At 42.0% G+C, this 23,549-nt stretch overlaps 1 protein-coding gene and 1 long non-coding RNA gene across 6 annotated transcripts in view; one reads left to right on the plus strand and one right to left on the minus strand.

Annotated features, from left to right (window-relative positions):
- Positions 1 to 38: 38 nt before the first annotated feature.
- Positions 39 to 22,727, minus strand: LOC132424944 (uncharacterized). Its single transcript, XR_009519308.1, has 4 exons — positions 22,530 to 22,727; positions 16,297 to 16,543; positions 9,540 to 9,649; positions 39 to 351 (listed from the first exon to the last, which is right to left on the minus strand). It is a non-coding gene; the product is annotated as an uncharacterized lncRNA (long non-coding RNA).
- PHC3 (polyhomeotic homolog 3) overlaps positions 22,324 to 23,549 on the plus strand; it is an 85,505-nt gene continuing 84,279 nt past the window's right edge. For all 5 annotated transcript variants that reach the window (XM_060011163.1, XM_060011164.1, XM_060011165.1 and 2 more), the window contains exon 1: positions 22,324 to 22,343. In XM_060011163.1, the coding sequence (XP_059867146.1) occupies positions 22,330 to 22,343 (14 nt within the window). In that variant the 5' untranslated portion in view covers positions 22,324 to 22,329. The remainder of the gene's footprint in view (positions 22,344 to 23,549) is intronic.

The raw sequence follows: 23,549 nt of genomic DNA on the forward strand, positions 1-23,549 counted from the left end.
AAAAAACTTGCCGGCAGGGGGCCTTTCATGGGCTGTAACTGAGAGAATGTGACGACTGAGGTACCTATAGTTCTGTAAAAAGCCCCTCCCTACAAGGAAAATGGTGGGGGACAAATTCTGCGGCATCTCACCCCAGTTTCCTGTCTTGGTCGCGTCCGCGGCCAGACGGCTAGGGACTCGGAGTAGATTTGCCGGGCGGGTTTCTGGGACTTGGAGTCCCCATGGGATTCTGGGACTTGAGGTTCTTTACGTGTAGAGCGTCCCGCCTTCTCGCTGACCGTCTGTCTTCAGCTCGTGCCCCGGGACCCGTCGGCGTGGAAGTCCTGAATCCACCGTGGGCACCTGAGGACACTGGAAATGATTGGGGTTCCTCACAATCTAGACTTTGTTCTCTGGTGAATTCTTCCAATTGCATAAATCATCTCAATCATACAGTACCTTTTCTGGAAAGAAGAATTTGGTTACTGCCCAGCATAGCCTCTTTTATGAAAAGAATTTAGTGTAATATATGTAACAAATGTAATAATTAATGTAATAAAGGAAGAAACTCAACTGGAAGGTATGATGGAAGATTGACTTTTCTTCCTTCGCTGCCCTTGTAGATCGCCATTGCATGGAACAGGTGCACAATGAATATTTAGCCAATCAGTCAACCCATCCAACTATCCATGCATTGGCATTTTTTAACATCGTTAAAACATTGTTAACATCGACTGTTTTCCATAGTGGCTGTGCCGATTTACATTCCCATCCTAATTTCATTTTTTATTATTCATTGCTGGTGTATAGAAATAAAATGATTTTGTATATATCTTGAATCCTACAAGCTTGCTGAACTCATTAGTTCTAATAGTGTCTCGGTGGATTCCTTAGAATTTCCTGTGTGCAAGATTATGCCATTTTAGAATACAGATTGATTTACATCTTCCTTTCCAATCTCGATGTCTTTTATTTTTCTTGCCTGATTACATTAGATAGAACTTCTAGTATTACGTTGAATAAAGAGAAGTATGTTAACATTCTTGTATTGTTCTCAGTCTTATGTGGATAGTTTTCAGTCTTTCACCATTAAATGTGATTATTGCTTTAGTTTTTTTGTAGATGCCCTTTATCAGGTTGAGGAAGTTCCATTCTATTCCTAGTTTGTTGCCTATTTTTATTATGTAGGGTGTTGGGTTTTGTTTAGTGCCTTTTCTGTGTCTATTGAGATTATCATGTGGTTTTGTGCTTTATTCTATTGGTGTGATATGTTACATTAACTTTTTTTTTTTTTTGCGGTACGCGGGCCTCTCACTGCTGTGGCGTCTCCCGTTGCGGAGCACAGGCTCCGGACGCGCAGGCTCAGCGGCCATGGCTCACGGGACCCAGCCGCTCCGCGGCATGTGAGATCTTCCCGGATTGGGGCACGAACCCGCAGTCCCCTGCATCGGCAGGCGGACTCTCAACCACTGCGCCACCAGGGAAGCCCTGTTACATTAACTTTTAGATGTAAGCCAGTCTTGCATTCCTGGGAAAAATCCCTCTTGGTTATGACATATAATCGTTTTTATACGTTGCTAACTTCGGTTTGTTAATATTTTGTTGAGGAATTTTGAATCTACACTCATAAGCATGGTTTCCTTTAGTTCTTTAGACATGTTTATAACAGCTGCTTTGAAGTCTTTGTGTGCTAAGTCCAACATATGGGTCCTCTCAAAGACAGTTTCTGTGTGTATGGGTCCCATTGCCTGTTTCTTTGTATGTCTCATAAGTTTTTTTGTTGCAAACTGTACATTTCCATGGTAGCAACTCTGAAGACCTATCCAGACTGGCTCTAGGTCTGGTTGTCGTTGTCGTTGTTTGCTTGTTTATTTGTGAGTTGGCCAGACTTGGTCAATAGACTCTTGTTTCCTCCACAGTGTGCAGCCTCTAATATCTCTCCTCAGAAGGTGCAACTTTGGCGTGCACACCGTCACCCTGACTCCTTGTCCCTCCCCTGGGGGATGACAGTGGTTTTAGTCAGGTTCTCTTTGACTGTCTCTTTTCCTCATCTCCCTATCAAGCTTTTAGCTGGTTTGCCTTTATGGATATAGCTCCCAGCTGTTAGCGTCCACTAATTGGCAACTGATTGCTCCAGTGTTTTTGACAGTGCCCTGGGGCATAAAATTGTTCCACAGTCTGATCCAATGGTCCTTTTTTATTTATAATTTTCACCAGTTATGGTGGTTTCATTGGGGCGAGTATACAGGGAGCTCCTCATGTTTCCGTTCTGGAAGTGCTCTGACATTAATTTTTAAAGTCAGTGTGATGCAATTAAAATAGATACAGGGGCTTCCCTGGTGGCGCAGTGGTTAAGAATCCGCCTGCCAATGCGGGGGACACGGGTTCGAGCCCTGGTCGGGGAAGATCCCACATGCCGCAGAGCAACTAAGCCCGTGCACCACAACTACTGAGCATGCACTCTAGAGCCCGCGAGCCACAACTACTGAGCCCACGTGCCACAACTACTGAAGCCCACGCGCCTAGAGTCCGTGCTCTGCAACAAGAGAAACCACTGCAATGAGAAGCCCGCGCACCGCAATGAAGAGTAGTCCCCACTCGCCGCAACTAGAGAAAAGCGTGCGTGCAGCAACAAAGACCCAACATAGCAAAAAATAAAATAAATAAAATTTTAAAATAAAAAATATAAATAAATAAAATAGATACAAGGCACAGACAGTTAAGCATATAGGATAATCAGGGCACAGAAATTATGTCATTTTTAGTAACAAAATATGAGAAACTATTGAGCCATCTCTTTAGTTTAAAGAAAACAGGACTCTGTTAAAGGGTTTAAAAGGAACCTGGCATCATATTAATCGTATCTTTAGGAAAATATGGCTTCCTTTCTACAGATTGAGCTGCTCTAACAAGAAAATGTCTACTCAGAATAGGTAGGCCTTTATATTCAATATTAACTAGCCTCACCAGTGTGTCCTGCTGTACATAGATCAAATATGAAAATTTGTTTTTCACGTTCTTTATGCCATCTAATAAATCCTGCTGCTGGATCTTTGATGCCTGTTTCTCAACTGAGAATCACATGATACAAAATGGGAAGTCATTGGTAAACATTGTGAAAAAGCCTCCCACAGCCCATTTTCTTTCTGTTGTACTTAAAATGGTGCTTACTAGTACCTTCAACTTTGGGTAAGCCTGCCTCCCTTCACCTAGCATTCTTCTGTGGTTTCATTAAGCATTTGATCATGTCACTAAAAAGAGAGAAAAGTGTTTCAACTGCAAGTCCTGATCATTTGGAGGGACTCTGTGACCTGTAGAGATAAATATTGGGCTCTGAGCTAAATTATACTTACTTTTGGCTCACTGTGATGACTTGAATAGAAAAAAAATTAATTAATGCTCAAATCCACCAGCTTAAGGGATTTAAAATATTTTTGGCCAACATTCTCTCATTTTGTCATTATCAGAGTGCTTGTCCCAATGTGCGTCAAAGAAATAAACTGCTTGGTGAATGGAATGAGATAATATATAGTAGACACATGTCCTGTGTAATCATGTCCTAATAGTATTACATTAATTGTTTTACTTAACCTTCAAGAGCAAAAGTTGTGACCCAAACTCCTGATTGGAATCCTGACAGCTGTTAGTAAGAGTTTAGCTTTTATTCTGTTAACCTTACTGAGCTATCATAGATAGCAAACAATACCCCCATGACTCCCTTTCCCCCTTCTTTCTCCTGTGCCCTCTCACTGCCCCATTGATACCGCCAGCTTTATCTGGGTACTCCCTTCACTCCAGCCACATACACTCATTTCCATTGCAGTTCCCCAATCTCACTCCCACAGTACAGATAATGACATATGGCAGTTTGAGCCTTAACTTATTTTGCCTTTGAAATAAAATGTCTTTGTTTTAATGAACTGTCAGTGGAGAGTTCCATTAAGCTGAAGAGACAGCAAAATGAATAAATAAAATAATATAAAACATTTACTTAATGAAAGTCACTGAATAGCCAAAGATGTCTGAGTGGGCTTCCCTGGTGGCGCAGTGGTTGAGCGTCCGCCTGCCGATGCAGGGGACACGGGTTCGTGCTCCGTTCCGGGAAGATCCCACATGCCGCGGAGCGGCCGGGCCCGTGAGCCATGGCCGCTGAGCCTGTGCGTCTGGAGCCTGTGCTCCGCAACGGGAGAGGCCACAGCAGTGAGAGGCCCGCGTACCGCAAAAAAAAAAAAAAAAAAAAAAAAAAAAAAAAGATGTCTGAGAAACCTCAGCATAATTCACTCCTATGGGGTTAGTTGGTGCAGGCATTACGCTCTCCCCTTCTTTTCAAGAAAGTTACAATCCAGATAGGATGTCAGGACATGTACCAATAAAGAGAAAAAATGCAAAATGGGAAACTGTGCGCCAGTAAGTGACAAAGAATAATGGCAACAGCTCCCGAGTGCTACCTCATCTTCTTTAGGAACCAGAAGAACCCACTTGTGTCTGGCTTAACTGAAAGGCACAGAGTTGACTAGTAAAATGTCAGGTTGAAAAAGCCTCCATTAAAACACACAAACTTCTTTTAGAAGTATCATTTGTTTAATGATGTTGGCACACCAAGTATGCTGTCCCTAACAGCAGTCAACCATTAAATGTAAGCTACCCTCCAATTTGAAGAGGCAAACCTGTTCTTGAGGATGGCGTATCCAATTGAAAATGTAAACCTTATCTAATAAATTCTCCCCACTCCAGCAGCTCACCCACCCCAGCATTGGCCTCCTTTAATACCCTAGTTCTCGGGGACTTCCCTGGTGTCCAGTGTGTGAGACTCCACGCTCCTGATACAGGGGGCGCGGTTTCGATCCCTTGTGGGGGAACTACATTCCACATGCATGCCGCAACTTACAGTTCACACGCTGCAACTCGGAAGCCCACATGCCGTGCTTCTTAGCCCGCAACTAAGACCCAGCGCAGCCAAGATAAATAAATAAATATTAAAAGAAAATAATAACCTAGTTCTCTCTCACAGCCTCTGGCGTACACTCCTCTCCCACACAAGGTTGTCAACCCGTCTTCACCCCTCTCACAGAGGACTAGCTCATTTTCTCTACCACCTCCACCTACTTCCTACTGGACTCAAATCTTTTCATATTGAATTTCTGCTGACCTTGAATTAAACCACATCCTGTTTTGGGCCACAGAAAAATCAAGGGGGAAAAGCAGAGCTTATAGTCTGTAATGATTTTTTGGCTGCTTAATCACACGTACAATATCAAGGGGAACAGCATTCCAGAGATAAAGCTGCCTGTTAGTTTACCTGTATACCGTGCTTATCACCCTGCGACTTAGGCATGAGATAGTCTACTGAATTGGTATGGCTTCCCATTCTGGAAACTAACAAATTATGAATCAGACTATAATTAAATTAATAAGGACTCCAGTCACTGAGACTTTTAAAGCAAAGCATTATGAGGTGCCTCAAGAGCAGGAATCTTACCTTCTAAGTTCTTTTTGGCACTTAGAAAATTGTTGGTATTCGACAAATATTAAATTATTTAATTTAATATTGAAATAATTTCCTGTTGGTTTATGTCCACTTAAATACTAAAATTAATCTTACTGTCATAGGAAGGAAGCTGACAGCACCATATAAGCAGAACAAGTCTTCATTTTCTGTTTGCTTTGTTAAAGCTATGACCTGAAAAATTAGTTCAACTCGCTGAGCAATCTGTTTACTCAAGTCAAACACAACTCCTAAGAAAGTGACTCTCCTTTTACCTAAGGTGGACTCTTCCAACTAGAATCACGGAATGGTTGAATTTACTAGCTGGAAGTTACTTTGTGTCATCCAGGTCAGTCTTCTCAAACTTTGATAACCATACAAATTAGGCAGGGATTTTGTTCAAATGCATATTCTGATTTAAAAGGTCTGATGCTGCTGGTCCCCCAATGACAGTTTGAAGAACAAAAAATCTACGCCTCATTTTACAAATGAAGTCCAAAGGACTGAAATGACAGTGACTTTATCATTATTCCAATGTTTTCCACTATTTAGCCTAATTTTAAAATACCATGAATTTGAAACAAGGACTGAGTGATTTCTGGCAGATGAGGAAAAAATATTAACTTCACAAAATTCTTAGTTTTGATTTGCTTTTTGTTTTCCATGATCTAACCACATGCTAAAATGCTGTGGAGATTCATTGCTATTAGAGAATCATTTTAATCCATACATAACCTGTTCTTATCATAATCCATTAACAGGCTCACTGTGTTCCTATAGGTGCATGACAGTGTACTGAGTATCATGTCATGATATACTCACTCTTCCATTCAGCCACCTTTTCTATTTTACCTTAGTTAAACAGTTCCAAAGATTCTGGTTATGTTCTGCAGGACACTGTTCAATATGAGGCTAGATTATTCCATCTCCTTCTTCCACCTCATAACTAGAAAGCAAGCTTGAGATAAGAAAAGAAACCGGGGCTTCCCTGGTGGCGCAGTGGTTAAGAGTCCGCCTGCCGATGCAGAGGACACGGGTTCGTGCCCCGGTCCGGGAAGATCCCACAAGCCGCGGAGCGGGTGGGCCCGTGAGCCATGGCCGCTGAGCCTGCGCGTCCGGAGCCTGTGCTCCGCAACGGGAGAGCCCACAACAGTGAGAGGCCCGCGTACCACAAAAAAGAAGAGAAACAGGATGTCTTTTCTCTACTTTTTTTTTTTTTTTGCCACGCCACAAGCCATGTAGGACCTTAGTTCCACCGACCAAGGATCGAACCCGTGCCCCCTGCAGTGGAAGCATGGAGTCTTAACCACTGGACCACCAGGGAAGTCCCTGTTTCTCTACTTTCTGACTCGGTAATTTAAAAACTACAACTCAGAGTTTCCTTGAGAGTTAATTTAATTTACTGGGTTCTGGGGGGAATTCTGCCAATCTCTGTTATCCTTTTCATAGAATTTTAAAACCTTTAATAGTAATATTAAGAAATATTTAAATATGTACATGTACTAATTATTAGTTCTCTGGTGTCTCCATTCCTCTAGGAAAGCAAGTAGAGGGTGACTAGTAATTGTCCAAAGGAGAGAAGGTGCTTCTCCCTTTGAGCCTCACACCCTTAGCCTCTAGGGAAAAACAGAATGAAACTTAAGCCTAATAGCTTCTTATTTTAAAAGTAAATTCTATAAAAACACAAATAATGTCAAGAAATACCTGTTGCATGTCCACTAGGTACAAAGCCCTATATTTCATACAATAAATGTAAAATGCAACTTTTGCCCCTGAGTCTAGTTGGGGCAGTCTACTTAGGAAGTTCACACATAAACTGGTGATAAATAATTCAAGATTACATAAAAATCCAAAGCACTAGGGCAGTACAAAACAAATTGCTAATTTTCTGGAAGAGCAAGTAAGAGCTATAGAAGTTCAGAGAAAGGAGTGATTATGTCCAGCTAGGGTGGAGAAAAAGATTTTTTTAATCTCTGATAGCAGTTATCTCAGAAGATAAGAGTGATATGAAACAGAAGCAGCTGTCTTTCATCTGGAGAGGACTTTCTCAAGGCCTACCTAACTGAAAAAATGCTTTATGGAGGCCTAACTGAAAAAAATTCCTTTGTTAAGTTGTAAAGTCATAATGTAATTTCAAAGAGACCTGGGATCTCTGGCAAATTAACATGAGATAAGGCCACAGGCTGCTATTTAGCCTTGTCAGGTCTGCTTTTCCTTACTGAAATCCCGACCTCCAAGACCCATTCCAGTGTAGGATTGTAAGATTCTCGGACCCCTTGGAAACTTTTGGTTTGAAAACTTTACTAGACTGTGAGTTCATGTATAAAACTTCCCCAGCATCTAGCAAAGTCTATGGCATTTGCTACGTGTAGGTTGACACTAGGATTTTCAAATCAGCTTTTCATTTATTGAACACGTGTTTTGAGGGTTTACTACATCATAGTCCCATGCTAGACACGCAGGTAGTAATATAAAAAACCTTGCCCTCAAGGAGCTCACACTAGCAGACATGTGTCAATGTAAAGGGCCAAGACAATTCAGTGGGGGAAAAAATAGGTCTTTTTCTTGGGGGTGGGGTTAATTTGTTTTAACAAATGATGCTGGAACAATTGAATATCCATATACAGAAGAATGAAGTTGGACTTCTACCTAAACCATTTACAAAATTTAGCTCAAGATGGATCAAAGATTTAAGTATAAGAGCTAAAATTATAAAACTCTTAGAAAAAACACAGCAGGAAATCTTTGTGACCTTAGATTGCCACCAAAAGCACAAGTAACAAAAGAAAAAGATAAATTGAACTTCATCAAAATTTAAAATGTTGGTATTTCAAAGGACACAATCAAGAAAGAGAAAAGTCTTCCCTCAGAATGGGAGAAAACATTTGCAAATCATATGTCTGATAAGGGACTAGTATTCAGATATACAAGTAACTCTTACAAAAGACAACTTAATTTCTCTTTGTGGGCAAAGAATTTGAATAGACATTTCTCCAAAGAAGACATACAAATGGCCATAAAAGCATGAAAAATATTCATTATTAGTCATTAGGGAAATGCAACTCAATCACTTCATACCTACTAGGTTGACTATAATCAAAAGATGGATGATAACAAGCGTTGGCAAGGGTGTGCAGAAATTGGAACCCTCATACATTGCAGGCGGGAATGTGAAGAAGTGCAGCTACTTTGGAAAACAGTTTGACAGTTTCTCAAGATGTTAAATATTGAGTTACCATATGACTCAGCAATTCCTTTCCTAGTTATATAACCAAGAGAATTAAAAACATATGTCTGCACAAAAAGCAGTACACAAATGTTCATGTAAGCATTATTCACAGTAACTAAAAAGTGAGATCAAACCAAATGTCCATTAATTGCAGAATGGATAAACAAAATGTGGTATATCCCTAAAATGAAATAGTATTCATCTGTAAAAAGGAATGAAGTCCCGAAACACATGACAATGCGGATAAACCTTGAAAACACTAAGCAAAAGAAGACAGGCACAAAAGGCTACATATTGTATAATTCCATTCATATTAAATGTCCATAACAGACAAATCTATAGAGACAGAAAGCAGATTAGTGGTTGCCAGAGGTTTCAGGAAAGGGGGAACGGGGAGTGATTGCTTAAAGGTCTTGGAGTTTCTTCTGGGGCGATGAAAATATTCTGGAATTAGATAATAGTGATGGTTACATGACATTGTGAATATACATTGAGTTATATGCTTTAAACAGATGAATTTTATGTGAATTATATCTCAATTAAAAGTAAATACCTGGTAAGTATTATTAGAGGAGTATAAACAGAGTACTATGAGAGCGCTAACTCCATCTGGGTGAGGCTGTGAAGCCCAAAGGATGAAAAGGTTGAGCAGAATCTGAAGAATAATGCCAGATGACAATAGTGGGTGGAGAGGGTCAGCATATGGAAGAGGCCAGGGCATGCATTTTGCAGGTGGACTTCGGTTCCAAAGCTAATCCTGCCACTTACTAGCAGTATGACCTTGGACAGGTTACTTAATCCCACTAAAATGAGTACCCTCATCAGCAAAATGGAGGATAATGATACCTGCTTCATGGGTTTGCTGTGCAAATCAGATAGGATACTGTATGTAGAGCACTCAGCAAGGACAGTTGGCCCTCCATATCCTCGGGTTCTGCATCCACAGATTCAACCAACTGTAGATCGAAAATATTAAAAAAAAAAAAAAATTTCAGAAAGTTTCAAAAAGCAAAATTTGAGTTTGCCATGCTCTGGCAACTATTTCATAGCATTTACACTGTATTTACAAATATTTACATAGCATTTACATTGCATTGGGTATTATAAGTAATCTGGAGATGATTTAAAGTATACAGAAGAATGCACATAGGTTATGTGGAAATACTACGCCATTTTATAGAGAAAAAGTGAGAACCCATGGATTTTGGTATCCGAGGGGGTCCTGGAACCAATTCACGGTGGCTACCGAGTGACAACTGTATTTAACAAGTGTAGCCTTCTCTTTCTCCTCTCAGCCTCCCCTTATTGCCATTTTAGGTGAATTAAAGTTGGGTGTAAAGGCAGGGCAGTGAAAAGGCCTAGCTTTTGTCTGCCTGATGAGAAATTTAATGAGGATTAAGTATAAAGGCAGTTGGAAGCAGAGGAAGAAGGTGTTTTAGAGTCAGAAAATAAAGACTCTGTAAGCCACAGAAGGAGCTTTGGATTTAGTCCTAAATCACCTGAAATTTTAGGGAGAAGAAGAATGTAAAAACATTGGTTCTTTAGATGAGAGCAGAGGGAAGAATGACCCAGAAGAGATAAAAATTCTAGGACCTCAGGAGAGGACACAGATTCTTAACTTCATTAAGTAAAACCAATGCCTACATCTTAGAAGCACTTGATGAGGCTTATTTGCTGGTAATGAATTGCTAATGATTATTTGATGACAGATTTTCTAATTTTTCTTAAATTGCTTGATCCAGCAAACATTGTGATAAAACCAAACCTTAGATGATTCCAGCAAAAGAAGGTGCTTGCTTATTCTGGGGAGCAGTGCAGCTCCAGTCTGAGCACTATGTGGCAAAACTGAAAGCCTTGGTTCTAATTTTGACTCAAGCAGGTTATGTAACTTGCTGTGTATTTATTTCCCTTTCAGAGAGTAAATGACGACAACTTTAACCTAACTGACTTCAAAATATTATGAAAATAAATAAACGTTTCAAAGCTCTTTGAAGTCCATTGATGGAAAGTACCCTTTAATCCAAAATTGCACTATGTAACTAGACAGTGAAATCTTATTCTTTTCCTGAATAAATTTTTAGTGTTCCCCCTCCAGTCTTGCCCTTGAACATTTCTACAATTACAACAACAAAAACACCTTCTAAATTCTTATTCTGAGAAAAAGTCCCTGCAGTATACTGCAGTAAAACTTTAAACATGTACATGGTGCATTGTAGCTACAAAACATTTTGACAAATACAATCACATTTCTGGTAAATATTACTGTTATCCCTGCTTTACTTATGATGAACTTGGTGTTCAGAGAGGTTAATTGGATTGGCTAAGAGCACCCAGCTGGAAATGGGAAGGATCAGTGCTTAAAGTCAGGTTCTTAACTCCAAATTTCAGGTCCTGCCCATCTTCCTGCATTTAACGAGACAAAGATTTATAAACACAGATGTGGTTTCTATCTTTCATCTGAAAAATTTAACTGGGAATGAGCATTCATGATACCTAAATTAGGTTGGAAATGTATTAATCATGCTTTTTATTTTGTATATTTTATGATGCTTTGATAGCTTGGTGGCCTTACTGACAGAGGAGGGGCTGCCCCTCCCAGGGCTTTTATCTCTAAAAATTATCCTAGAGATAGCAAATGACTTCTCCTCTGTGAATGTGGCTTTCATATGCAAACCAACCAATCCAAAGCCCATATCCTCGACTTCCTCTTTTATTTAATTCTCATACACCAAGCCAGTATTTCCCCTGTTCTAAATCACCCCTCCCCACCCAGGGCCAGGTACTGGACAACTAGAGACCACCATCGCTATAGACCAGAGCCTGCTAAAAATATTCAAACTATCCAATCCCAAATTTACTTAAAATTTCATATCCTGCCTCTTCCATTCCTTTCTGCAGAAACTACAATAAAGCTCTGGGCCATGCTTTCTCTTTCACTCCTTCTGCCTCCAGACTGACCCTGGTTCTTCCCCACGTGGCCCTGCATGGTGTGGCATGCTCTCTTTCTTTGGGAACTGTAAATAATAAACTCTTATTTCAAAAGCAGTTGTCCTTGTGTCTGTCACCTTACCATACCTGATTAAAACACATCCCAGGTGTGAATCAAGATAAGTACAGTTGAACAATGTAGGAAGTTAGGGGCACTAACTTCTGTGCTGTCAAAACTTTCTGTGTAACTTTACGGTTGACCTTCTGTATCCACAGTTCCACAACCACAGATTCAACCAATCACATATCATGTAAGTACTGTAGTATGCATTTACTGAAAAAAAATCCATGTAAAAGTGGACCTGCACAGTTCAAACACATGATGTTCAAAGGTCAACTGTACAGTATTGTTTCTTAACTAAGAATAGGTAAAGAACTGAAGAAAAAAGAAAGCAATGCTCTATCCATCACAGACAGGGAGTGAAAGAACAAACACCCTTTTTTCAGTGTGTTACTTACACACTTATTTATTTCAACACATTTATTTAGAGCTTACTATGCTGCCTGGCACTGTGCAAGGCACTGAATATACAGTCATGAAGAAAACAGGTTTATTCCCTGTCCTTGTGAGATTCACAGTTTAGAGAGAAAAAATAGGCAAGAAAATAAGTGAACAAACCCACAATTACAAACTGTGGTACCTGCTCCAAGGGAAATAAATATTGTGCAGTGACAGAGAATAATGGTGGGGAGAACTCTATAAATTGATCTGGAAAAACCTATCTAAAGAAATGATGTTTATGCAGAGAATTAAAGGGAAACAAGGAACTAGATTTGCAAAGTATGGGAGAGAATATTCCAGGATTGTATGGAAGGCCATGAGGTAAGCAAAGTGGCATCTTTGAGGAAGTGGAAGAAAAGCACATACACTGACATGGAAGGATATACTATTAAGTGAAAATGGTTGCAAAAGAGTGTATATAGTCCAATACCATTTTTGATAAAGAGATACATATACTTATATGTATGTTAGTATATAGAAAATCAAAAAGAATATAAAATAAGCCGTTAATGATTATTTTTGGACGTGGATTGTAGTGGACTTTCACTTCCTATTTCATATATATTTCTGCATTATTTAGATTTTTGGACAATTTTGTATTCAGGATTTGCTAGAGGTAAATATTAAAATTAAGTTCTATATCATTGTATGCTTCTGTCACATAACTTTTCCCCAACTTTGCTAACTTTTCATTCCTGTTCACTAGCTTTGCTTGTTCCCTATAATGTATTTTGTTCTGCCTCCTGTTGTCTCTGGCATTTTACGTAATTAAGAGAGACTTATCTACCATAAATAGAACATTACAATTAAGATTTAATATGAAACTGATATGACACTGTTTATTTTAATACATTAGGAGCACACAGGCAAAAATCTATTCTCAGATACTGACACTAAATATTTTAAATTACAGCATATGCATATTAAAAAATGTATCTGCTAACTAACTTTTAAAAGTACGGGGGACTTCCCTGGTGGTCCAGTGGTAAAGAATCTGCCTTACAATGCAGGGGACACAGGTTTGATCCCTGGTCAGGGAACTAAGATCCCACATGCCTCAGAGCAACTAAGCCCCTGTGCCACAACTACTGAGCTCATGCGCCTCAACTAGAGAGCCCACCGTGCCACAAACTACAGAGCCCACGCACTCTGGAACCCTCATGCCACAACTACAGAGCCCATGCGCCCTGAAGCCCGCGTACCACAACTAGAAAAGAGAAAAACCCGTACACCACAACTAGAGAGAAGCCCGTGCACCACAAAGAAGATCCCGTGTGCCGCAACTAAGACCCAAAGCAGCCAAAAATAAATAAAATAAATAAATCTTAAAAAGAAAAAAGTAAGGATGGCCTCATAAAAATTGCATAACTTTTGGAAATACAATAGGAGGATTATTTTCCTTTACTTTAAGCATAATAATTTGTGGCAAAATTTTAAAATAATTACAGCTATGCTTAGTGAGCGTTTATTATGCTCTACTGTTTAGATACATTATTTCATCTTTTTTCAACTTGTACAATAAGTGTGGTAAATACTGTCCCCATTTTTCAGATTAGCAAACTGGGGATTAGAGCAGTTAAGTAAACTTCATTTATTCAATGCATAATTATTGAGCACTTAATGTTTAAAGAACTAGGAATGTAGAAGTAAACAAAATGTGTAGTTTGTAGCCTGGAGGTTGATGGGAGTAGTAAATAAACAAACAAATATGTACATAACATAATGTGTGGAGCATTGAAGTGTCATGAAGAAAAGTGAAGTGAGATAAGGGAAGGAAAGTGACGAGAAGCCCACGCTGGGTTAGGTGGTGGGGAGTGAGCTCTGAGGAGATATTTGAGCAGAGTCCTGGATGAAGTGAGGAAGCGAGACCTGTGTAAAAGCCTTTCCCAACTGGAAAGTAGCAAGTGTGAGAAGGAAAAGCAAGGACGCCAGAGTGGCTGGAGCAGAGTGAACAAGAGAAAACTCTCTGCTGAGTGTGATGGGCACTGGATGATTTGAGCAGGACAGTGATGTGATCTGATTTACAGCTATAAAGCTTACTTAGACTGCTCTGCAGAGAGTAAATTACAGAGGAGCAAGAAGAGAAGCCGGTGACCTGTCAGGAGCCGATGGCAGTGGTCCAGGGGAGAGATGATGGTGGCCTGGCTTAGGCTGATAACTGTGGAGGTGGTGAGAAGTGTCAGATTGACTTGGTTTGTATTTTGATAATTTCATGCGTGTTCATGATAGTGTGGCCAGAGATGAGGTTTTATTTGTATATATATCTAAATTTTTCTTGAAAACAGTTGACTTACAGTGTTGTGTTAGTTTCAGGTGTACAGCAAAGTGATTCAGTTATGATGAGGTTATATTTTGAAGGTGGAGCTGATAGCATGGCAAGAGGTCACACAGCTAGAGAATGGCAAAGTCAGGATTGAAATCTAAGTTTGTCTGTTTCTACAGCTCTACGTAGCACAACTCTTCCAGGCTGCCACAATGCTAAGTAAACATTAAGCAAAAAGCAGAATGGAAATGAAAGTCCATAGCAGCTTCAAGTGTTTATCAAGTACCTACATGCTTGAAGGAAGGTTTCGTGGCACAAGGCAAAAAACTCCAGACTGGATGGATAGGAGGTTAGGAGATCAGAGTTCAGATTCTGCTTTTGCCATGGATTCTTCCTCAGCATGGGTCACATGACGTCTAATGTCCCTTTAAGCTTTAAAGCTCCCAGTTTGTGCTATTCAGCCCCTGGGGAAACATAGCCAACTAGTAACAGTGCCAACCACAGGTATACAAGGGAAGATAAGATTGATAAGCATATGATTAACATACTGATTATTGTAAGAGTAGATGAGAGGTGGCAGGACTAGACTGTCTTTTCAGTTTCAGTACTATTTGCTTTAGTCAAAGTATTTGGTTTTAGTATACTGTATTACTTTCAAGGAAAAGAGGAAGCAAGTCCATATACTGCGTCATTCCAACCTACGGGATATACTAGAATTTTAGTCCTCATTCATCCAAATATTCAAGCATTCATTCCCTCGACAAGCATTTAAAACCTATTGAGTATTAGGCATACTCAGTAACATTTATTGGACAAATTCAGGTGAAGGAAGACTTCGATAAAAAGTTAAAAGAAGAAAAAAGAGAACTTTTTTAGACTTTACATTTGGTTTTTTAAGGCTGTACAACAATCTTGTAAGGTGTTGTCCCTCTTTTTTTCACATTATAAAACTAAGACCTCAAAAAAAAAAAAAAAAGCAACTAAGACCCAGCACAACCAAATAAATAAATAAAAAACAAAGCAAAACAACAAAAAATACTAAAACGTGAAGCAGTTTCCCAAGGAGGGTCAGTACTTTACCAGAATTCAAATCTGGGTCACTTGACCTTCTGTCTCACCATATAGGATATTAGGACAGCAATCAAGTCTAGATGGGGTGTAGGACAGTGTATGTACTACATTAACTACCCTGCAAGTGTCCAGCACGAGGTGATCAGTATTTAGAACACAGGTCAGCATACTTTATCTGTCAAGTGGACCATTACAGTGTCTGTTGCAACTACTCAACTCTGCCCTTGAAGCACAAAAGTAGCTGTAAACGAGTGAGTATTGCTGTGTTCCAATAAGACCTAATTTATGGACACTGAAATATAAATTTCACATAATTCTCATTGTCACAAAATATTCTTCCTTGGATATTTTTTTCAATCATTAGAAAATGTAGAAACCATTCTTAGCTTGAGGGCTGTATAAAAACAAGCCCAGGCTGGATTTGGCCTGTGGGCTTGTGTTAGTCAGTTTGGGCTGCTATAATAAATACCACAGACTGGGTGGTTTAAACAACAAACAATTATTTCTCACAGTTCTAGAGAGTGGGAAGTCCAGGATCAAGGTGCTGGCAAATGTGGTGTCTGGTGAGAAACTTCTTCCCAGTTTGCAGACAATGGCCACCTTGTTGCTGTATCCTCACATGGTGGAGAGAGATCATCTCTCTCATCTTTCTTCTCCTAAGAGCACTAATCCCATTTATAAAGGTTCAACTCTGATGACCTAATTACCTCCCAAAGTTTCCAAATACCATCACATTGGGGATTAGGGCTTCAACATTTGGGGGGGACACAAATACTCACTCCATAGCAGTTTGTGAGGGGAGCTCCGGCATCCGTGAAAGGCTCTGTGATCGCTCTTCTCTGTAGGCCAGACCTTACAGTGGGAACTATAGCCACTGAATTGGGGAACCTAAATGCAACAGGAGTAATTGGATCCTAGGGTTGCAGGGACCAAGTGGCGGCACTGGTGGACAGCAGAGTCAGAGCAGCAATCCGGATAGTCTGACTTGTGCAGACCTATGTCATTGGCTAGTTGATCATGGTATTCCTAGAAGTGAAACAGATAGGAAACCTACGAAATTCTTTTTTTTTTTTTTTTTTGTGGTATGTGGGCCTCTCACTGCTGTGGCCTCTCCCGTTGTGGAGCACAGGCTCCGGATGCGCAGGCTCAGCGGCCATGGCTCACGGGCCCAGCCGCTCCACGGTATGTGGGATCCTCCCGGACCGGGGCACGAACCCGCGTCCCCTGCATCGGCAGACGGACTGTCAACCACTGCGCCACCAGGGAAGCCCTAAATTCTTACTTGAACAGTATCAGTAGAAAAAGTTCTAGGTCAAGTAAACAAAAGTCTAACCTGAATCATAGAAAGAGAGTCATATCCCTTCAATCAATTCCCAGACTTGAGCTGGTTTACAGATCTCAGTACCCCTTAAATAAAGAAGAGGCTACATCCCCGACAGAAAGGACACTGGTACACCAGCCAAAGTTTATACAGTTAATCTTTCTCCAGACTTCACCAAAGGGACCTACAACCTTTTAGCAGGGTAACTGTGCACTGGGGAAAAAGAAATAATCAGACCATTTGGGGACTGCTGGATGCTGGCTCTGAACTGACATTAATTCCAGGAGATCAAACATCACTGTGGTCTACCAGTTACAGAAAGGGCTTATGGAAGTCAGGTGATTGAAGGAGTTTTATCTCAAGTTTGTCTCACAGTGGGCCCAGTGGGTCCCCAAACCCATCCTATGGTTATTTCCCTAGTCCTGGAATGAGGAATTAGAATAGATACACTGAGGGATTTCCCTGGTGGTCCGGTGGTAAAGAATCCGCTTCCAATGCAGGGGACACAGGTTCGATCCCCGGTGGGGGAACTAAGATCCCACATGCCGCGGGGCAACTAAGCCCACGTGCCGCAAACACAGAACCCGTGTGTCCTGGAGCCCACGTGCCACAACTAGAGAGAAACTCACACGCCTCAATGAAAGATCCCACATGCCGCAACTAAGACCCGACACAGCCCCCCCAAAAAATAAAAAATAGATACACTGAGCACCTGGCAGAATCACCACATTGGTTCCTTGACCTGTGGAGTGAGGACTAGTATGGTGGTAAAGGTCAAGTGGAAGCCAGTAGAACTGCCTCTACCTAGGAAAATAGTAAACCAAAAGCAATACCGTATTCCTGGAGGGATTGCAGAGATTAGCACCACCACATCCCCGCTCAACTTGCCTGTTGGCCTGTGCAGAAGGCAGACAGATTTTGGAGAATGACAGTGGATTACTCTAAGCTTGACCAGTTGGTGACTTCAGTTGCAGCTGCTGTACCAGATGCGGTTTTTATTGGTTGGGCAAATTAATATATCCTCTGGTACCTAGTATGCAACTATTGATCTGACAAATGCTTTTTTCTTGATACCTGTTAGTAAAGACCACCAGAAGCAGTTTGTTTTCAGCTGGAAAGGCCAGCAATACACCTTCACAATCCTACATCAGGGCTAAATCAACCCTGCAACCCTATGTCATAATTAGTTTGCAAGAATTTTTTTTTTAATTTATTTATTTTATTTATTTATTTTTGGCTGTGTTGGGTCTTCGTTGCTGTGCGTAGGCTTTCTCTAGTTGCAGTGAGCGAGGGCTACTCTTTGTTGCGGTGCGCGGGCTTCTCATTGCGGTGGCTTCTCCTGTTGTAGATCACGGGCTCTAGGCGTGTGAGCTCAGTAGTTGTGGCTCACGGACTCTAGAGCGCAGGCTCAGTAGTTGTGGCGCACGGACTTAGTTGCTCCGTGGCATGTGGGATCTTCCCGGACCAGGGCTCGAACCCGTGTCCCTTGCATTGGGAGGCGGATTCTTAACCACTGTGCCACCAGGGAAGCCCAGTTTGCAAGAATTTTTTTTTTTTTTTTTTTTTTTTTTTTTTTTTTAGTTTGCAAGAATTTTGATCACCTTTTTCTTTCACATCATATCACACTGGTCCACTGGTCCATTACATTGAAGACATTATGCTGATCGGACATAGTGTGCAAAAAGTAGCAACTACTCAACTTATTGGTAAGACATTTGTGTGTCAGAAGGTGGGAAATAAATCTGAGAAAAATTCAGCGACATTTCTTCTTCCATGTCAGTGAAATTTCTAGGAGGTCCAGAGGTGCAGGGCATGTTGAAATATCCCTTCTAAGGTGAGGGATAAATTGTTGCATCTGGCCCCTCCTACAAACAAAAAAAGAAGTCTAATACCTAGAGGGCCCATTTGGATTTTGGAGGCAACATGCTCCTCATTTGGGTGTGTTACTCCATCCCAAGTGGTAGCAGCAGATAGGAATGCTGTTTGGAGCCTTCGGCAGGGCCCTATAGGGAAATCACAGCACAGGTCCTCAGGATTTTGGAACAAAGCCCTATCACCCTCTGCAGATAACTACTCTCCTCTTGAGAAACAGCTCTTGGTCTGCTACTGGACCTTAGTAGAGACTGAATGCTTAACTATGGGTCACCAAGTTACCACGCAAGCTGCTCATTGTGAACTGAGTGTCATCTGGTCGACCAGACCGTAAAGTTGGGTGTGCATAGCAGCATTCCACCATCAAATGGAAGTGGACTATACATGATAGGGCTGAGCAGGCCTTGAGGCACAAGTGAATTACATGAAGAAGTGGCCCAAATGCCCATGGTCCCCATTTCTGCTATACTGTCTTCTCTCTCCACCATGTGAGGATTCAGTGAGAAGGTAGCTGTCTGCAAATCAGGAAGAGGGCCCTTACTGGACACTGAATCTGCCTGCACTGTGACCCTGGACTTCCCAGCCTCCAGAACTGTGAGAAATAAATGTTTGCTTAAGCTGCCCAGTCCATGGCCTCTGTCATAGCTGCCCAAACTGACTAAGACAGAAATAGTAGTTTGCCAATCCCTAATCTAGCATTCAGATGAGCACTGTCCAATAGAACTTTCTGTAATAATGGAAATGTTCTATATCTACACTGTACAATATAGTTGCCACTAGCCACATATGGCTATTGAGCGCTTGAAGTGTGACTGGTGCAACAAAGGAGCAAAAATTTTTATCCTTCTTTTTCATTCCTGGAGCCTTTTACCATTTCTTTAAGGATTAATACAGTTTGCCAACCAGTTTCCCTGTCTCCGGTTTTACTTTCCTCCAATCCATCCTTGCTAGAGGGACTTTTCTAAAATATACGATGCTGGCACTTCTCCAAAGCAACGTTTCCTGGAAACTTCAGAAAGAAGTTCAGCCTGTTAGCATGACACATAAATCTCTTCATTAGGAAATCACAAAGAGGTAATACACCTTCCTCTGCTTCATCAGATAAGTGATGATAAATTTCTTGAGGGTAGTCCTTTATCATACTTTGCCTCCACTAACATTTCACACAGTGGCTTGCTGAATGATGCAGGAACGAAAACTTGATTTTGCCCATGGAAAGTTTAAGTTAGAACCCCATTTCTGGTACAGTCTAGCAGAGTCACCACAGGCATTTAATCACCTTGAGCCTCATTATATTTCTTTTTTTAAAAATAAATTTATTTATTTCATTTATTTATTTTTGGCTGTGTTGGGTCTTCGTTGCTGTGCACGGGCTTTCTCTAACTGCAGCGAGCGGGGGTTACTCTTCATTGTGGTGCACGGGCTTCTCATTGTGGTGGCTTTTCTTGTTGCGGAACATGGGCTCTAGGCACGCGGGCTTCAGTAGTTGCAGCATGCGGGCTCAGTAGTTGTGGCTTGCGGGCTCTAGAGCACAGGCTCAGTAGTTGTGGTGCATGGGCTTAGTTGCTCTGAGGCATGTGGGATCTTCCCAGACCAGGGCTCGAACCCATGTCCCCTGCATTGGAAGGCGGATTCTCAACCACTGCACCACCAGGGAAGCCCGAGCCTCATTATATTTCTGTGCTAAATGAAAATGATAACTAGGATTGTTGTGATGATCAAATGAGTTTGTGGAAATCCTCTGCTTTTAGTAAAAGGCTATACAAATGCTAGTTGTTGTTATAATAAATATTGGGTTTTGAAATGTTTCTAAAAAGCAGTACTGGGGATTCTCTGGAGGTCCAGCGGTTAGGACTTGGAACTCTCACTGCCGGCACTGGGTTCCACCCCTGGTCCGGGAACTAAGCTCCTGCAAGCCACTGCCAAAAAAAATAAAAAATAAAATAGAATAAAATAAATAAAAAGAAGTACTGGCCTGATTTTACCTAATATATGTTCTGACTTTTAAAGCCAATCTGCATGAGATGACAATATAGATATAGGCCTTAGATGTTCAAAGGAAAGAGGGATGAAAAGGCATAATTTTGGCCTGTTTATTCCAAACATTCCTTTGGATTACGCATTTTTCATGTTTAGGTCTAAGACTGCTTTCTTCAGTTTTGTTTTACTAAACAAAAATGTCAGCAATACCAATAGACAGTTGATTTTTTTTTTTTTTTTTTTGGCCACGCAGCATGCAGGATCTTAGTTCCCCAACCGGGGATCAAACCCACACGCCTTGCATTGGAAGAGTGGACTCTTAACCACTGGACCACCAAGGAAGTCCCAACAGTTGATTCTTGAGAGTTAAATGACAATGGCATCATATGAGCAGCTCAGAAAAGAAAGAAAAAGTAGTAATATCTTATTTTTAAGCATCTACAGGGACTTTTCAAAGGGGACTTTCTCAGTGAGTTCTCCTAGGAGTAGGAGGAAGGTCACTGCTTTAGATAAGAAAATAAGGTAAAGAAACAATGTTAACCTACAGGGAGAAGTGGTAAAGGACAATTTACCTTACATAGGCAGTGGTCTCTTACCTTCCCTAGGGACATCCTGATCACAGGATTTATAAGATTAAGTATACTTTTCATTAGACCATATTACACTTTGCGATGAATTTATATCACTAATTCATTTCTCAGTTCTTGAAATGAGACTCCACCATCTTAAAACGTGGAAAAAGAAGGCACTGTTTGTGATCAGTATGCTGTTTTTTGGTGAAGGACAGTAAAGATTTATTATTCCTTGAACTTAAGGTTGCCAAAGCGCTCGATGGATGTGTCAGATCACTTAGAATGTGTGGCTATCTCTGTAAAACCCACTTCACTCTCCAGATTAAGATTTGTTGGAAGACAGGGACTTGTTTCACACAAATTTGCATGTTTGTCTCATCCTGCTTCAGATTAGTTGCCATATGCGTAGAATATAGTAAATTACATTAGCAAACTGGTGGCCGTTCCTGCTTGTTCCCTGCGGTATGCAAGTTTGCAATCTCCACTGACCACTCTGTAAATTCATGTCAAACACATGAATGATATTCATAGGGTAATCATGACGATTCCTTAACCGTCCACCTTATGGGGATCTAGAACACTGTCTTTGAGCCCAAGAGAAGAATTGCCGGTTCCATCCCCAAACTGCCATGCGCCCCAGGTAACAAACCCTGCAGCTACCATGGCATTTCCTTTCACTGACACCTCATCATCCAATCCTCGTGGTATTCTCTTCCATCTCACTCTTTGCAGTTCACATAGGCTTTGATATATTTTAGATGTTCTTAAAATTTTTAACAGCCTAATCAGAACTTTTCATATCTTAGTTACAGACACCCTCCCCAAGAGGAAGAAGACCCTAAGCAAAAGAAAGCGAGCACTGGGGAAGGCGAGACACTGGTATCTAAACTGGAAACCTGGTCACGTTTCCACAGCAAGCAAGGCTTGTACTGGGAGGGGGGATTGGAAGACGAGGACCCCACGTGACCTCGGGGGCCCGAGGCTAGCCGACCCCGCCCCCTCCCTCGCCGCCGCCGTGGCCGCCGGGGGGCGCATGCGCAGCCCATGGTAGTGATGGAGGAGAGAAGATGGCGGAAGCGGAGTGAGTTACTTGCTGGTGACTAATGTCGTAACCGGGGGGCGAGTGGGGGGCAGCGACACGTCCCCTTGAGCTCAGGGCTCTTTCGCGGGCAGTGCGGGGAAAGGGGGACGTGAGAGCTTTCTTATCGTGGAGGACCCCGCTTGGCCCTTGTGGGGAGACGGAGGAGAACTGTAAGGGTCCAGTTACCTCCAGGCGGGAGCGCCCCTTCCGCCGTGTGTCCCCGGATTTGCGGGGCCCTGTGCGCAGGGTTGTCCCTCGGACCCCGACCGTAGGAATCTTCCGGAAGATGAGCCCGACTGGACCCCTCAGGCGCTGTCATCCCTGCAAGTGGGCCCCGCGGGCAGCCTTGTGACGGCTGCCGAGCCGGGGGCCCGCGGAGGCTGGGTAGGGCTGGGCGGGCACTGCCAGGCCTCCTTCGCGCTCGCCTCCTAACCCCCCCCCCCACCCCGCCCAGCGCCACCCCACTGCTTCTCAGTGGGAGAACGCGAGACGTGGGGCTGCTCACCGCCCTCCCCCGGGAGGCTTGGAGGAGGTGTCGCAGCGCCGGCCTTGCAGCGGCGGGGTCTGTTGCGAGTCTGACGAGGCTGAAAACACCCTGCAAGGAAAGATCTTCCTTTCCTTAGGGTCTCTGACTGCAGTGTTGATGCCGCCCTAGAGGGCCACATTCCTGTGTGGCGGTGTGATGGTATGCTTAGTTAGCGACTCAAACTTAGTGTTTCCTGGGTAGGCCGCTGGTGCAGCAGAACTGCCGTTTGTATTTTGCAGGCAAAACTGTGCGTAGACGGCGGAGTTACCAAAATTGTTCTTTTGTGCCAGGTCTCCAAATGCAGTGCACTGGTTTGGCCAGTTCTACCCACCGATGTTTAGACCTGTGTCTCGCATTTGGATTCTCTGTGACCATATTTAGTTAGTTACTGAACTGCTTACCGTAGGGTTTGAGGTTGGGCACATGGCTGAGCAGAATAGCACTGTAAAAGGACCAGAATTTAAGCTGGCTTTTTGCATATCTTGGTACGTGGTTCAGAAGTGGTATGACAGGTAGTAATTTGGTAAAAAGTTTATCTACCGCTATGTCTGTATGCTGTTGAATAGTTACCATATGATGCTGTGATTTGATGATTGGAAGGCAGTTTGCAAAACTACAAACCGCTCTCCCCCCCCCAAAATAAACCCAGCGAAGCATAAAGATGTGTTATTTACTAATCA

The sequence above is a fragment of the Delphinus delphis genome, chromosome 4 (genome assembly GCF_949987515.2).
Source record: "Delphinus delphis chromosome 4, mDelDel1.2, whole genome shotgun sequence".
Taxonomy (NCBI): domain Eukaryota; kingdom Metazoa; phylum Chordata; class Mammalia; order Artiodactyla; family Delphinidae; genus Delphinus; species Delphinus delphis.